Consider the following 15,702-nt stretch of genomic DNA (forward strand, 5'->3'; position numbering starts at 1 on the left):
GCGCCGGGGACGGGGCCGCCCGGGCTGGATTTTGGCTCATCGGGGATCGCCTGAACTGGGAAACACGGAGCGAACGGCCCGGGCCCGAGCGGAGCGGAACATCTCCCGCAGTGGTTTCACACGGTGCCCACGGCGACCGCAGGGTCAGCGAGGAGCGGGGAGACACCCGGCCCCGGCCGCTGCAGGACCCGCCCGGCACAGACAAAGCGGGGGCCGCGCCTACCTGTCCCTTTAACTGCGGGGCTTGCCCGCCCCTGTGTGGCCCGCCCTCTCCTCTCAGCCAATGGCCGTGCAGCGCTCCCTGACGGGCGGGTAATTGCTCCAATGAGCGACGGAGCGGGCGTTTTCAAGCTTCCCTCCCCAGGCGAATGGGCGGGCGCTCCTGAGAAGCTGTCGTCTCTGGTAGGGTGTGCGGTGGGAGTGGCGGCCGCACAAGCCAATGGCGCAGCCGGGCGAGCCGGCGGGCTACCTGTGGTGTCGGCGGCGGGAGGCGCGCGCAGAGCTGCTGAGCAGCGGAGGCCGCCACCATGTTCCAGGGCCCCGAGACCGACCCCGCCAAGCCCAGCTCCAGGTACCGGCCGCGCCCCGTGTCCGGGCGGCGGCGGTGGCGGCGCTAGGCCCGGTGTCCTGCCCCGCCGCGCCCCGCCCCGCCCCGCCCCGCGCGGGGAGCCGTCCCTCGCCTTCCGCGGGCTCGGCGGCCTGATGTCCGGGGGCTGCGCCCAGCTCGCCGCGGGGCCGCGCGCGCTGCAATCCTGTGGGGGCGGGGGGCCGCGTGTCTCCGTGTGGGGTGGGCCGAGGTGGGCGCTGCGCTGTCGGCACGAGCGAGTCCGCGTCGGCCGTGGGGCGCGCGGTGCCTCCAGCTGCCGAGCAGGGCGCGGTGCCAGCCGCCGCCTCCCCGCGCACACGCGCTCCTGCGCCTCGGGGCTCGGCGCGACCTCCCGGGCTGCGGTGCTGGCGGCCCCGGCGCGGCCGAGCGGGCCCGGAGAGAACGAGCCGCCCGCAGCCCCGGTCCCCTTCCGCTGCCACGTGCGCCAAGGCCGACATTGAAGCAGGTCTTTCGGCTCACACGGGCGGAAGTTTGCCCGTGTCGCAATCCGCGGTGTTGGCATTTGTGCCTTGCTGCCATGGTCGTGGGCAGTACAAGCGGTGCCTTCACAAGAGGTTAAGTAACTAATCGCTAAGGAATTATTTCAAGTCTTATTCCCGTTTCGAATAGAGCTTTATTCATGGATGATAAAGACTTCCTTGCAGCCCCTCATGTTTAAGACCACTTTTAATTAAGGGACTCCTAATTCAAAATCTCCCTGGCGACTATGAGCTACCACTGGAATGGCAAAATAAATCTTCCTAAATCTGAATCCCTGTGGTACCAGGCATATTTAAAAGGGAGTCAGAGTTAGTCAGTTTATGTAATCACTGAAACAGTGGGGCATTTTAAATATATTGAAATGACTACAGTTCTAGAAAACAAGATGTAAAACCAAAAGTTCTTGAAGCCTGATAGGGAGGGGAGCAAGAAGATATGCTTGTTCTGTTCTTGTCTCAGAAGGCCCTTAAGGGAAGCTTTAAACAGCTGCATTCATTTAGTTCCTCTGTGAGTTGTCAAACTACCAGCCTAGTGGATCATCTCTAGTCAATTTGATACATGATAGATTTAGGCTTTGCAGAGTTTAATATACCTTCCTGCACCCCCTCCAAATAAGTAGTCAGCCTTCAGAGATGCAAAGGAAAAAAATCTGATAAGAAAAGTAGTGTACTCTGGTTTCTCTTCAGATTGCATAAATCTTTCCCCTTAATGAAAAACTGCTTTAAGAAGCCTAATTGGGCTTCTGGCATGCTTCTGAAGCACCTTTTGGAAACTGGGATATGTTTTGCCTCTTGTGTGATCAGTGCAGCAGTTCTTATTTTTCTGTTAACCTACTTCCAGTTAAACTAAGGAGGGGTGTTTGGAAGACAAATAAGGTCCAGGAGCTATAAAGCTGAACAGGAGCTTTTCCATTCTTTCAGCATGGAGCCTTCCCTTATCCTCCTGGGTATTGCAAGGGTAAGAGGTCTTCACTACAGTACTAGAGGTGCACTGATACATTGGTCCGATATTGGATCAGCACCGATATAAAGAAAATCGACTGTATCAGAAATCATCTTGATGTAGCCAATAATTTGGCTGATTAATGCTTGTGCATGTGCTCAGCCCCAGCACAGCATGTAGGCATGAGCCCAGGGAGGGCACTGTGGGAGGGGCATGTGCCCCAGATTTGCGCAGGCCAGGTGGCTGCTGTTGCTGGCTGAGGCAGGGGCTGTGCCAGGCTCTTCCTGGCATGGGGGGAGGGTTGGGCTCTGGCATGGGGGGAGGGTTGGGCTGGGCTGGGGCTGTGCTTCAGGGCAGGTGGTGGCAGTGCTGCGGGGGGGGGGGGGAGCTATGGTGAATTTTGGTGTGGCTACACCCTCTTTCCCACCCTCCACCCCCTGCTGAATGCCCCTCCCAGCACCACCACCACCTCCCCCAGCCCAGCCCAGCCCAGTCTCTGCCTGGAAGAACTCCGTGCCACCCCAGGCCCAGCCTGCAGCTGCAGCCCACCCCGCCTCACGCAGATCCAGGGGGCATGCGCCCCCCATGCCATCCCAGGGTGTGCTCAGTGGTGGGAGCCGCCCCCCACACCCCCTGGATGAGCTGTGGCTCTATCCTGCACCCACCCTGCCCTGGCTGGGCAGTGCCTGCCTCAGCCACAGCCCCACTCCCTCCCTCACCACAGGGGCCTCCATCTGCCCCCCACACCCCTTCCCTCCTTCCTCCCCCTCCACCACAACAAATTTACCAGCTGGACTCAGCTCTTTTAAGCTGCCAGGCTGCATATCGGAAATTGGATCAGCATCAGCCGATATGCCTCCTTTAAAAATCAGCTATTGGTATCAGCCCCCAAAATCTCTATCAGTGCACCCCTATATATTACCATTACTTATCATCCCAAAGTACTTTAAATGGTTATTCCCAGTAAGTGGTTTCCTTGCCTGGCTTTGCATTAGTCAGATTTTTGTAGATGTAGTTGTTAGGCCTATGGTAAATATGCCTTAGCACTGCAGAGTTGACCGCTTTTTTTTCTGTCTGTTGTTGCTGTCTGATCCTGGAAGACTTGTACTAGTGCTTGCTGAATCATATTTAGGAATCAGCTTTTGCTCAGCTAGACTTTTTCTTCTGCCTCTCAGTGTTGAGAAGACATATTGAAAAATGTGACCAGCAGATTTGAAATGGCAGAAATCAATAAATCTGCCTAAGTTTGCAGAGAGCCTAAACATTAGCTTTAAGGGCTGTATGCTGAAGCCAAAAAATGTTAATATTGGTTAACATCAGCACAACTAGGAGGCTGTTTTTACAAATCCTAAACTGCTTCTTGTGCATTTGGTGCTCCTCTGTTGCACACCTACAATTTAGCTCCTAATGACTTCAGAGTGCTTAGCAGTGTAAAAATCCTTGCTGTTGAATGTGAGTCATACATGACATGCCAATTTTTAATATTAAATGCAGTATGATCTTCATCTTCAGATGAAGCTGCTACAGGATTTCCAAATAGTCATATCTGGAAGAACCTCTGTTTGTTTTTTCTCATGGAGTTGATGGGGTTTGGGGCTATATAGACCATAGATAAACAATTTGGTTCTTGCAGTTTGACTTTTTATACTCCCAGTCTAGTAATGATACTTTCAGCATACACATACTAAGCAATGGGGATTGCAACCGTAAGAAATATTGTACATGTGTATATTTTATCCTGTCCTATCCAGAAAGGCTCAGAGCAATGGTATTTTTTTTAATTAAGCTGTGTTCCTCTTCCCTATTTGTATCTGATAGAATATTTAGATTTAATATTTTCTAACTTTTATATGAAAGGGAGATAGTTATTAAAAAGAGCAAGTAGAGAAAAAGTTGATCATTCACTTGGCTCTGTTAGAATTTATGTCCTCATATGCTCTTCTTGACAGGATCCCCTCCCTCAGCTCCTGTATTTAGGTTGGAAACAAACTAATCTAACTGCCTCTTATGGTTTTTGATCTCTCAAATGGCCCCAAACCATAATTTGGGTTTGTGTAAATACAATATTTGCATAAAGCCAACTTGGCTATCTTGTGCATGTTTTTAGAGCAATTTAGCTCTTAAAATATCTAGAAAATGTGTAGCGAGGTTTCAGCTGGAGACTGGTTTCGAATTGTGAATAAAAATTCAGCTTCAAATAAACTAGTAATTTAATGAAGAAACATCAGATGCCTTGCTTATTGAGCTTTTAGCTAATAATCTCTGCAAATTTAAATTGATTAAACTTGTATTCAAGGTGAGAGTGTAAAGTAATGGAATTAATCAGTAAAACAGAGCACAGGCCTCTTCTGATTCTCAAATTAAAAGAGGAACCTTGTCCTCCTATAACAGAATAGAGCTGCCCTCTTCGGGCAATCTTAAAATGCCAACAAACTCCTTTTGTGTAACTCCAAGACTGGGGTCTCCAGAGTTACTCACCCTGAGAGCCACAGCCCCAGTGCCTGAGCCGGCAGTTCCAGGAGAAGTGGGTGGGGCTTCAGCCAACTTTTAGCAAGCCACACATACAGTGCCGGCAAGCCGTGTTTTGGCCACCTCTGCTCTAAGATCTAGCTGCACAGAATTGGTGATACTTAGCAGCCAGCCATGAGGCACAACACTGCCACTTGAGTATAAATCTTTGGGTTAGAAGGTGCTTTTATCATGCTCAGCACAGAATTCAACTTTTTCATGTTTTAATTTAGTGTCTGCAATGTAAATATCTGATGGTATAATCTCATTCATAAAGGAGATGTGTCATGTCATGGATTTGTTAACTTTTGGACATGTTGAAAGAAGGCTGATATAATCTAGAGCAGAGCAAGGCTCTTGCAATTATTCAGTTATTCCTTGTCAAGCATTTGGATAAAGAACAACTTGGTTGAGACTGAGCCAGATGATGGGGTTTTTATTTTTAGATCTGGGGAGTAAGTACTTAAGAAAGAAAAGTCTTTAAGTATGTTGCTGATCTGGGTGGATTTTTTCCTGTCCCGCATTGCCAAAGTCTGACAATGTTAAACAAGTTAGCTTTTCCTTTTTGCAGCTCTGGCTTCCATGTGTGGCTGCTGCTACCTTTCTCTTAGACCAGAATGGCCAATGTGCAGCTCAAGTGGTGCAGGCAGCCTCTTTGTGTGATGTACAGCAGTAGATAGGGCAGATAGCAGAATAGGAGATCAGAAGGGAGCACGTGGCAAGAAGCAGAGGAGGAAATTGGGCAAAAAAAGGGTGATCAGAGTCACATTTAGGAAGGGGGTGGGACTAATTTGTGGCACACTGGCCAAAAAGATTGATTCCCATTGTCTTAAATGGTTATGTATCTTCTACTTCTGGAAAGGAGTTGAAGGCTGCTGAGATGATAAGCTTGTAGTTGTTATCTATTAGGGTTGCGTGAAGCTTTGGTCTCCAATTCGATTCATAGGAGATTCAGCCCGAATCTCTGAATCCGAATTGAATTGGGAGACCCATTAAAAGATCCGAATCGAATCTGAGGCCTCTGAATTGATTCAGAAAAGATTTGGAGAGATTCAGATCAGCCGGGGAGAGGCAGGCACAGCCAGGCGGCTGCAGGTTCTCCTGCAGCTCCTCTGGCTGTGCCTGTCTCTTCCCAGGCAGGGGAGCCACCAGCAGAAGCTCCCATGGCTACCCCCAGCACAGCCCCATCCCCCGCCTGGCCCCAGCCTCTGGGCACTTGCACAAAAAAGAAAGGAAGCCCCATACTCACCAGCTGCAGCTGTGGCAATTGGAGCCTCTGAGGGCTCATGGTAGAGCCCCCCCACACAGTGCAGGGCAAGGAGTTGAAGGCTGCTGAGATAATAAGCTTGTAGTTGTTATCTGTTAGGGTTGTGTGATGCTTCTCTGGCTGTGCCTGCCTCTTCCCAGGCGGGGGAGCCACTGGGAGAAGCTCCCATGGCTGCCCCCTGCACAGCCCCATCCCCTGCCTGGCCCCAGCCTCTGGGCACTTGCACAAAAAAAAAAGGAAGCCCCACACTCGCCAACTGCAGCTGCGGCAATCGGAGCCTCTGAGGGCTCTTGGCAGAGCCCCCCCCACGCAGTGCAGGGCAGTTGGGGGACAGCGGGGATCGCCCCTCCCCCCCACCTGGCACCCACTCAGCAGCTGCCCCATGGCATGGGTGCAGCGTGGCTCGGCAGGGCACTGCATGCTGTCTGGGAGCTGGGGCTGAGTGGTGCCAGGCTCGGGCTGACTGCCGAGCCATGCTGCACCCATGCTGCCGGGCTGTGCCTGCCTCTCCCTGGCTATCCGAATCTTTGAATCATTGGAATCTCAGAATCTCCAATTCTGATTTGCCCAACTCAAATGGGGACAGTGTTTCAAATCACCGAATCGAATAACTGTCCTCTGAATTGGCCGAATCCGAATCGAATACTTCCCTATTTGCACAGGCATATTATCTATGCCTATTTGAGGGCCTATTTGACTGATCCTATTTTACTATATAACCACCGTTTAATGAATGTCCTGTCTGTACCTAGGGGATGTGTTGAGATAAGAGGTGTATCTAACTTTTGGACTACAGCCTTTCAAGTCAGTATTACTTAGTGCAAGGTCACAAAGGGATCAAATTTAGGCAAAACTGTTGAATATTTTAATCGAATATCTTAATTTATATTTTGAATGCTCTGGTGAAAGAGGCAGATGAAAAACCTGCTTCTGCTTATTACTAGTTTATAGATCCTTATCGTAGAATGTGTGCTAGGTACCAGAGGTTATGTATACGAATTCTAAGTATTAAACTACACGTGACTTCCTTAACTCTTGTCTGTTTATTCAAAATTATGTAGTGTAACAAATTAAGTATGTTCAGTTCAAGATGCTCGAGCCAGCTTAATCTTAAATTGAGGAAGGGGCAGAGAGAAATATGATAATGTTTTAAAACCTGCTGCATTCAGTAGAATCTTGTCTCATACCTGTCTACTAATGATCTGTACCACAGGGTACTGAAACCCCCAGGAGGAGGCTCCACTAATCTTTTTGGGAGTCCGGAAGACACCACTTCTTCCAGCAGATCACACAAGATGTCATCTAACATCTTCGGAGCAGCTGAAGGACCTCAGAACCTTCCAAAGAAAACAAACCCTCCAGGTGAGAATCCACCTTCCTCAAACAATAAAGAAAGAGAAGACTGACTTTTACTTATGCAAGAGCTAATAGCTTCCATTTCCCTCTATGCTCTAGACCAGAGTGGTGTTTGAGCAGCATTTGTATTGGCATCTTTAAGCTGTCAAGCTCCCCTATCCCTCAAAGTCTTGGGACTTTGCTTCCTTACAGAGCTTGTGTGCTCAATCAGTTTGCTTTTCTGAAAGGCTGTTTATCACAGAGACATCTATGATTCAGTGTGTGACAAACTTATGAATGCAGACCTCATGTTCAGTGTTCAAGGCTCAGTCTAATGGTAAGCTTGCAAGATACTTGTCAGATTAATTTCCAATAATTGTATCAGTTATACCAATTATTTACAAGTGCTCCTTTCACAGCACTTTAGTTTAAGAGATGTTTCAGCTGATATTTTGCACTGTAGTAACATTCAACAAGGCCCTGTGGAGGACCCCATTTGGTAAAAGACCTAAAGAGCAGAAATAGCAGGCTAGGACAGGACTCATGCTGTAATGTGCTGTATTTTGCAGGAGACTAGTTAAAAGAACATGGTTATATTCTCATGGTATTTTGCCAGATGAACAAAGAATATCAACATTCTTTTTTACTTGTGTATCAGGGCTCATAATTACATTGCAGTAAGCTGAAGAGCACTTACCTGTTGGTTCTGAGTCTGATTCCAAACTAATGAAATTGTGCTATGAAATGCTGCATTTCTAATAGTGAGCCATCAGTCTGGTTTTATTAAATACAGAGATGGAGGAATGCTTAGTTTATTCTGTCTCTGATTTGGAGGGCATGCCTTGTCAGGTATACCACAGTTTGAGAAGGGTACATCCTGTCTGAGAGAGAAGTTCGTAGCCAATATGAAGCTTGAAATAGCCAAAAAATGCTAAATAGATTGGCTTAAAACAGTAAATAAGGCTGAGATTAGATAATGGGGTATTGTCTGTCTGCAACACAAAAAAACTGCTTTTTGTTTCTCAAACCCTGAACTAGCCATTTTTAAGCTTTGAAATTGAACTGGTACTCCAGTTGGTATATCTATACAAAGGTGTTCCTGCTTCTGTGTGTATTATAAGATTCTCATTGTTTGGATGGTAGTAGTTGCACTGAGAGTCTGACTATACCTGGTCAATAGTAAATATTGGGTGTCAGCTAACTAGTTACCATACTGGATGAGAGATTTGAACACCATCAGCTGGTGGTAACTTTTAAAAAGTGAAAATATAATTGAAAATTATTGGATAAAGTATTAATTAGAATGCCCTGTAAAATTAGATCACTACGCTGAATTTATTTTATTTGGAGAAACTTGAAAACATTTAAACATGAGGCAATTTTACAGGCACGCTTTCACGCAAACCCTAAGATGTAAATCCCTAGAATTATAAAATGACTGTATAGCATCTAAGGGTGTCTCTGCACCCACAGAAGTGAGGACTGTAATTCTTTTATAGGGCCTAGGCAGTGCCATTATGTTGTCCAATTGTTATAGAATATTACAGCACTCTTCCCTAACACAGACATCACTTTCAGCCTGTGTCTTCTGTACACTAGTTCCAGGGACCCTACAGAAGCTAATTAAAATGGTGATAGAGATTGAGTAGTCAATATACTAGCAGCAAATCCAAGACCACCAAAAGAGTTTTCGTACTAAGTGGCTTCAACCAATGTCTTGAATTGAATAAAAGCAAATAAAACTACAGGATTTATGGACTTAAGGGAGTATCAGGCTCATCCTTGACAGATACAACTTAATGAGTTGGAGAAATAGAAGGAAAGAGTATAGCATAGTTACATGCTGCTCCAAGTAACTTACTCTTACAACAACCTTGCAGGGGGGAAAGAGAGTGGTATCTTTGAGGAGCCTAGCCCTCTTCAAGCTCGTCAGCGCACAAATCCACCTGGTGGGAAGACAAGTGATATCTTTGGGTCTCCAGTGCCTGCCAACGTTGTTCGAGCACACCCAAACAAGCCCAAGGTATTTTACTTCCCTGGCTCTTGCAGTGGGTCGGAAGAAACTAGCTAATGATAGGACTTCCTATAGTCTGGTAAAACTAATGGTCTGAATTCTATGGCTTTTGCTATGCTAGGCCTAAACTGTGCATTGGGTAAACCAAAATAAGGCAGCACTGCTTTTATGACTGTTTTCTTTCAGCTCATTGTTTTGAGGCAGCAACAAAGCAACTTCCTGTCAATGTGCTGTAGAATGCTGAAACTTATGAACTATGAAGCATGAATTGTGGGGGAAGCCAAGGACTTCAGCAGTTGGGTAGAGAATAGTTAGGGATTTTTACGCCCAGCTAGGACATAAGAGACTCCCTTCTCAACTGGGAGGCACTTCAGACTTTTGACATTCAACAAGAGTTAGGTTCCTTCTCTAAATGCCTGGGGTTTTTTTTCTTTTTTGGTAATAAGGGCTATGATAACACCAGATTTGCAGGTTGGGGAGGACTGGGATCTGAATCTCGTATAAAATCTTCATGTAACCCCCCTGCCCTCTTCATCTAATCCAAATACATGTAACTGTATAGATCCAGTAGCAGTGAAGTATTTTCATTTAACCTTTTGCAAAGATGGTCAGCAATTAAACTATTAAATGTCAGCCATTAAATTTTGTGGTCTGCAGATTCAAGTATACTTAAGTATATTAGTTAATATTTATCGCAGTCTCAAAGGAGTGACCGTAATTGGTGCAAATGGTCATGATTATGACCAAACTATTTGAAAACAAGAGGATAAAATCACCACTTACTTACCAAGCTCTTCTGTATTGAACTAACTTCCACATCTTAACTTAGCAACTGTTCACAAGTCAACTTTACTGCTGAAGGCGTGGTTACCATATTGTCAATGTTCTTGACAAATGGAGAGCCTTAGAAACGAAGCATCCAGTGAGCCACAATATTGGTGACATTTCTGTCTCTCTAAAGCATCTGCTAATGGTGGTGGCCAGCTCATTGCTGAGGTTATACTTCGCTCTGTATCCCAGCACCATGCTTGTTGGTTCTGGAACAGCTGTAGGGAAGATGTCATGGGAAATTTGAACTGAGTTTCGAATGGAGCACAAATGCAGTGGGAACAGGAAGGGGGTAAGGAACTACTGTGCATGGTTCTTTAATTGGAATTCTGCTGCTGCTTCCATTTAGCAGATGGCAGGCAGATCCATGAGTTTGCCCTCTTACAATTCAAGCTTGTGAAATGTAATCAGTCTTTCAAGGAAAGGGTAACCAGATTATGTTTCTCACCTTTGGATCACAGCTGGGTAACATAAGCAAGGGGTGTTGAATTGAAATAGTTTCTAGTTTCATTCCTTCAGCCCTTTCTTTAGTGGCTGTACCTGAGCTTCAGCCCTTTCTTTTCCAGTAAAACTTTACTTGATAAAGTAAACATTTTATCTAGATTGTTGATCAGACTGCTGTAGTGTTTTGTGTGTAAGATCTTTGGAAGTCACCATTCACTTGTTATCAAATAGTCCCTGAAAACAGGTTAGTCCAGGTGGATGGAAGAATTGTGTTAAAGTTAATGAATCATCTGGTTCAATCCAAATGGGTATAAAAACCCTGAGACTATCCAGTGCAGTACTAAAGAGTCTGCTGCCCTAGGTCAGAACACTTGCTGCTGCTTGAGTTGTAAAGGATACTTGTAAAAGGGAGTGCAGTTTGAAGGTCTGAATTAATGTAAATCCATGGGCAACACAGTTTTATCTTGCTCCTGTGTTATCAGGTGAGTTGCCCCTGTAAGATGAAGAGCTCTGTATTGCAAAGAGCACAATGATTCCTGCTCCTTTAAAGAACTTGATGCTGCTGCCACTTTGTAAATAAAAGCGATTTCAACAGGTTCCACTAAGGGAAACTCTTATTTTCCTCTTAATGCAGAAAACATACAATCTACTTGTAGAAAAGGTTACCTTTCAGGACTAAGACATCAAAGACTGTTGAACTGGTGGAATATTTCATGCCTTTGAAGTCTTAAATTGATTTTGGTTTTATTGCAGGATAGTATCGTCTTAAAAGAAGAGAAGGCACCACAGGAACTAAAAGGTGAGGCAAAGAAAACCTCTATCTCCCACCTGTCTGAGATCTCAAAATATTTTGTACAGCCTGGTGTTGCTTCCCCTTTGTGTGGATAAAAACTAATGTTGTTTTAGGGCAGGATAGTGGAATATAGAATATCAGTCTTCTAAACTGGATGACTCTAGGCAGGGTACTGAAATGAGGTTTTTATACCTTGGTCTGGCATCTAGTTATAGGAAATGTCTGTTTCTGGCATCCATTATCCCACTAGATGCATTACAGGAGAGAGCTTCTTTTTTTTTTTAAATAGTCCTTGTCATTGGGACTCTGCCCCTGCCCCCTCCCCAAGCCTGCTCAGGCAGTTCAGCTGTTCTGGTTATGTGTCTAAACCAAGGGTGTTCACCCTCCAGCTTGTGGGCCAGATGTGGCCCACAGAGGCATTGCATCTGGCCTGCAGGTCTCCCTGTGGTCACGAAATCTGGTGGCAGGGGAGTGGTAACTACTAATACAGCCACGTTCCCTCCTGCCAAATGCCCAAACCCCAAGCACTGTGCGCCCAGTCAGAGACAGGCTGTGCTCCTTTCCCCCAGTAGGGCTAGGTTGAGACCGGGCCACCCTCCCTGACTTATGTCCCTGCATTTCTCCCCCTGTCCCACCCACGGGGCTGGGAAGCCAGGCTGACCCCCGATCCCTTCTGCCCATGATCTGATGTGGCACTGCCCATCTGGCCCACTGAGGAAAGATGAAAAGCATGGCCCATCCAGCATGCTGGGGAAAAAGGAAAGTAGCACTACTGGTCTAAACTGTTTGAATTGTGGGGAAATAAATCCCTTTTGGGTAATATATGTGTAACTGTTATAAAGAAATCTCACTCTCTGTATTGTATTGTAGGGTGAAATTATGACTACATAATAATTAACTTTCCACAGGTTGATGTTTTCTGGGATTAACAATGCAAAACAAAATCAGTGCTTCTATTATACTCTCAAATTCGGCAATAAGTTGGCAGGTCGTATCAGTTGCAATTAGCCATAATTGTATAGTATGTGTAGTATAGTAAATATGTATTGTATAGTATCTTGCACAGCATTTCATTCCTTGTAGTAAAATTTTGGTAAGATTACTAAAAGAGGTAGTACATATTTGGCAAGAAGATATTTTTCCTCAAAACCCACTTCTTCCAGTGAAAGAAAGGAAGACTGCATCTTCTTTTATACTGCCCTTCTCTGAGCAAATGAAGAGCAAGCAGAGAAAGGGATTGGATCCAAAAGAAAGGGAGTAGAAGGTTAGGAAGAATGCAGGTGATAAAGAGCATTATTAAGTGCATGGCAATATAATAATTGTTCTAACCTCCCTTTTCATACAGTTGCAGAAAACAACAAACTGCAAGTGGAAGACAGAGTTGAGAAAAAGGAGCAACCCAAGGAGCCAGAACCTAAAATTGATAATCATGAACCCAGACTAGGGCCAAGGCCACGATCACACAACAAAGTCCTCAACCCCCCTGGTGGCAAATCCAGCATTGCATTTTATTAGGAACAACTGTCTGCTTTCACTAATGGAGTCTGCACAGAAACTTTATCTGTGGGTCTTGAGGTCAGCTTCTAGGCTATCCCCTGGAGACGGATCCTATAGGCAGGGGAATATGGTCTATAGTTTCCTGTCTACACTCTGGATTAGAACAGGGGAAAGCCTGCTGATTGCAGGGCCCTCTAAAAAAAAAATGTTATAGTGCCTATAGAAAATAACTGTGAAGACTGTCTTTTATTTGTGAGAGGGACAGGGGCTTAACTAGGGGAAAGGAGTGTCCCTTTGTGGTGGGTGGTTATAATCACATCTCTGGGCTTGCAGCTAGCTTGTGGTTGTGGACTGAAGCTTTTAGTGCAGGTGCCATGATGACAGTATGTCCTATTGAATGACGGTTTCATTGAAAGGTGTGGGATAACCTAAGTGAGCCCAAACAGGCAGTTCTCTCTCTTCAGGCAGTGTAATCTAGCATCACAGGGTGAGTTGTGATCTGCAATTGCTATGGCTTCAATTTGATCTGCTCTATTAAGTGGTGTAGCTAAGCTCCAAAGCATTTATTCAGTCTTTTGCTATAGCAAGTGCAGATTGCTTCCCTGGGCATGTGACTTTAGGGTAAGGACAAACAGTGTTTTTAAAGGTAAGAAAAATCTCTCCTTTTGTGGCAGTTTCATGAGCCATCAAATGTAGTGAGCTTCCCAAGATCACCTCCCCATGGCTGTGAGACCCTCCACTTCCATCAGTCTGTGTTGATGCATACTGCTATTTCATGCAGGTGCTTTTGGAAAGATTCTTATTTCAGTGACACCCTGCTGCAGTTTCTCCAGACTTCCTGGTAAAAATGATAGTGACTTGGGAATGTACAGTATTTGAGATTTCTAGTGAGCCAATTTTAGCCCATCAGCAGCCATTAAGTAAAAGCCCTCGTGTGCAGGAATGCTGTGGGTTTTACTTCTACTGCCTTAGAGAAACCACAGACTGTTCTGTCATCGTCTCCACAGTAGCTCTTTTCTGTTTCTCTGCCGACTCTGTTAGTGAATTCTCTTCTGTCTCTAGTCAGCCTTAATTTGCCTTTGACTGTCTCAGCTTTTTGCTGAGTGTGGGCAATCTAAGTTGCCATCCACACAAACAGCTGTTGTAGCTGTCTTGAGATGCTCTTAATCTGATTGGGGCAGCCTAAGAATCCTTGCAATACAAACCTTTGGCACACTGGTTATCTTGAATCATGTTAGTAAAAACATGTGCATTGTTTCCAATGAGCAGTTGAAGAGCAGCTGAAAGATTTCACCAATTTTGACTGGACTTTTCTTTGAATATGTGCAAAACGTCAGTGTTTTGATTACACTAGGTGCTTAGACTGTTGGCCATTTTTAATAAGACTTTACTGTCTGACTGCATCAAAAACGAGCGTTCTTCAGTACACCAAAGAACAAGCAAGCTTATCTGCACAGTGGCTCCATAAACCAGGAGCTGGTGTAGCCTTGGTTTTCTAAACTTTTTTTTGCAAAAAAACTGTTCAGATGAATTCTCTTAAGACCAGGTACTAAAACAACTGGCAGACTGTATTGTCTGTTAAGTACCCAACTGATGCCAGCAAAGATGAATGGCTGCATAAATACTTACAGCTACCTTCTTGATCTGTGAAAGCATAAATACTGTCTTGGGGACAGAAATGGCTCTGCAAGGCAGGAATCTTAAGGCCTGCTATAACTGACATATAGGCTTGAGTTCCTGCTCTTGGCCCCCTGGGGTATGGAAGGAATAGTCCCTTTTTTGGAGGTTGATCTCCCAGTTGCAGTACCAAATGGGATGAAAGTTGCCTCTTTGGATAGCAGTTTCCTCGCTGCTATTCCTATTTTGTTTGCCTGGCTAAATTTGAGGGAGCCCTGTCCACTTTCTTCCTCAATGGTGTGTCAACTCCCCTTTCCAGTGTGGGCTAGGATCTTCAAAACATTAACAAGTAGTAAAGGTCAATTGAAGCTTGCCCTTTTGCCTTTAGCATTTTTTTTTATGGACAGGTTTGTCTATAGACAGTGTCTTGCTAAAGCTTTGATTCTAAGCTCAGTTGTTTAGTCAACTTTCAAGTTTGCTGGACCTGAAGTATTAGGGTGAGCATTGGCCTACAGTGCCTGTATTCTGAACAACTTTCAGCTAGGCCTTACAACTGGTAGTGATTCTGTCTGTGCATTTTTTTGGCATTTCCATGCACTCAACATCAAGTAAGTTTGATAAGGATGCTCTTTTTAAATGAGGCTGAAGGGGATTTGGAATGTGTATAAAAATGGTAAATCATAAGACTTCTCAATAAACCACTGTATTTTGTTACTTCAGTGTTATGTAGCTATCTACTACTGTAACTAGGTGAATCTAGGCATCTTGGTCTTTGACCAGATCCAGAACTAAATCTCCAGAGAATTAAAATTTCCTTCTGCAGATTACCTAGACATCCTAGCATACCTCTAAGTGCCATGTCTAGGAGAAGTGGGACTGAGCCTCATCCATACTACAGAAGTGGTGTAACCTTCTAGTATACTTTATTAGAAGCTGCGGTATCTTTCTCTGATTCTGAGTATAGAAACTGCTGTACTATGAGTGTTTTCAGAGGGTTTCTCTCATGGTGGGGTGCTACTTCAGCTGAACTTTCTGTTCTTTTGCAGATAAGGATACTGTCTTATCCCTGTACAAAAATCATGTAAAGGTATCTAGCCTTGGGACTATCCTTGAATTGACTTCCTAATTTCTTCACTGTTGAGCTGATATGCTTAGATACTGGGATCCATTCATGATGTGGAAGTACTTTTGCCTGTAACCAACAACATTTTATTAAATGCACAGAACTGTCCTAGTACATTAAGTTTTGTTCTGTCAACCAGGTGACTTAGACATGGCAGCTCAAACCAAGTATTTTAAAACAGGGTGAATTTGGGTCCAAATCAGTCTCAACTAATGTCTCCCATCCTAATCCCAATTGTGAACAGCTA

At 45.2% G+C, this 15,702-nt stretch overlaps 1 protein-coding gene across 1 annotated transcript; it reads left to right on the plus strand.

The window, feature by feature from the left end:
- The first annotated feature begins 462 nt into the window (after positions 1–462).
- On the plus strand, positions 463–15,569 carry JPT2 (Jupiter microtubule associated homolog 2). Its single transcript, XM_006263209.4, has 5 exons — positions 463–571; positions 7,018–7,166; positions 9,020–9,162; positions 11,179–11,224; positions 12,564–15,569. The coding sequence occupies exons 1-5, from the start codon at positions 528–530 to the stop codon at positions 12,731–12,733; spliced, it is 552 nt and encodes a 183-aa protein (XP_006263271.1). The 5' UTR covers positions 463–527; the 3' UTR covers positions 12,734–15,569.
- Positions 15,570–15,702: the final 133 nt, after the last annotated feature.

Source organism: Alligator mississippiensis, chromosome 13 (assembly GCF_030867095.1).
Source record: "Alligator mississippiensis isolate rAllMis1 chromosome 13, rAllMis1, whole genome shotgun sequence".
Lineage (NCBI taxonomy): Eukaryota > Metazoa > Chordata > Crocodylia > Alligatoridae > Alligator > Alligator mississippiensis.

Bases quoted from the DNA above. Each gene is read 5' to 3' on its own strand.
- JPT2 (XM_006263209.4), top strand. From the start codon at position 528: ATGTTCCAGGGCCCCGAGACCGACCCCGCCAAGCCCAGCTCCAG. The intron at 7,167-9,019 runs GTGAGAATCCAC...ACAACCTTGCAG, and splicing joins AAAGAAAACAAACCCTCCAG to GGGGGAAAGAGAGTGGTATC. The intron at 9,163-11,178 runs GTATTTTACTTC...GTTTTATTGCAG, and splicing joins CACACCCAAACAAGCCCAAG to GATAGTATCGTCTTAAAAGA.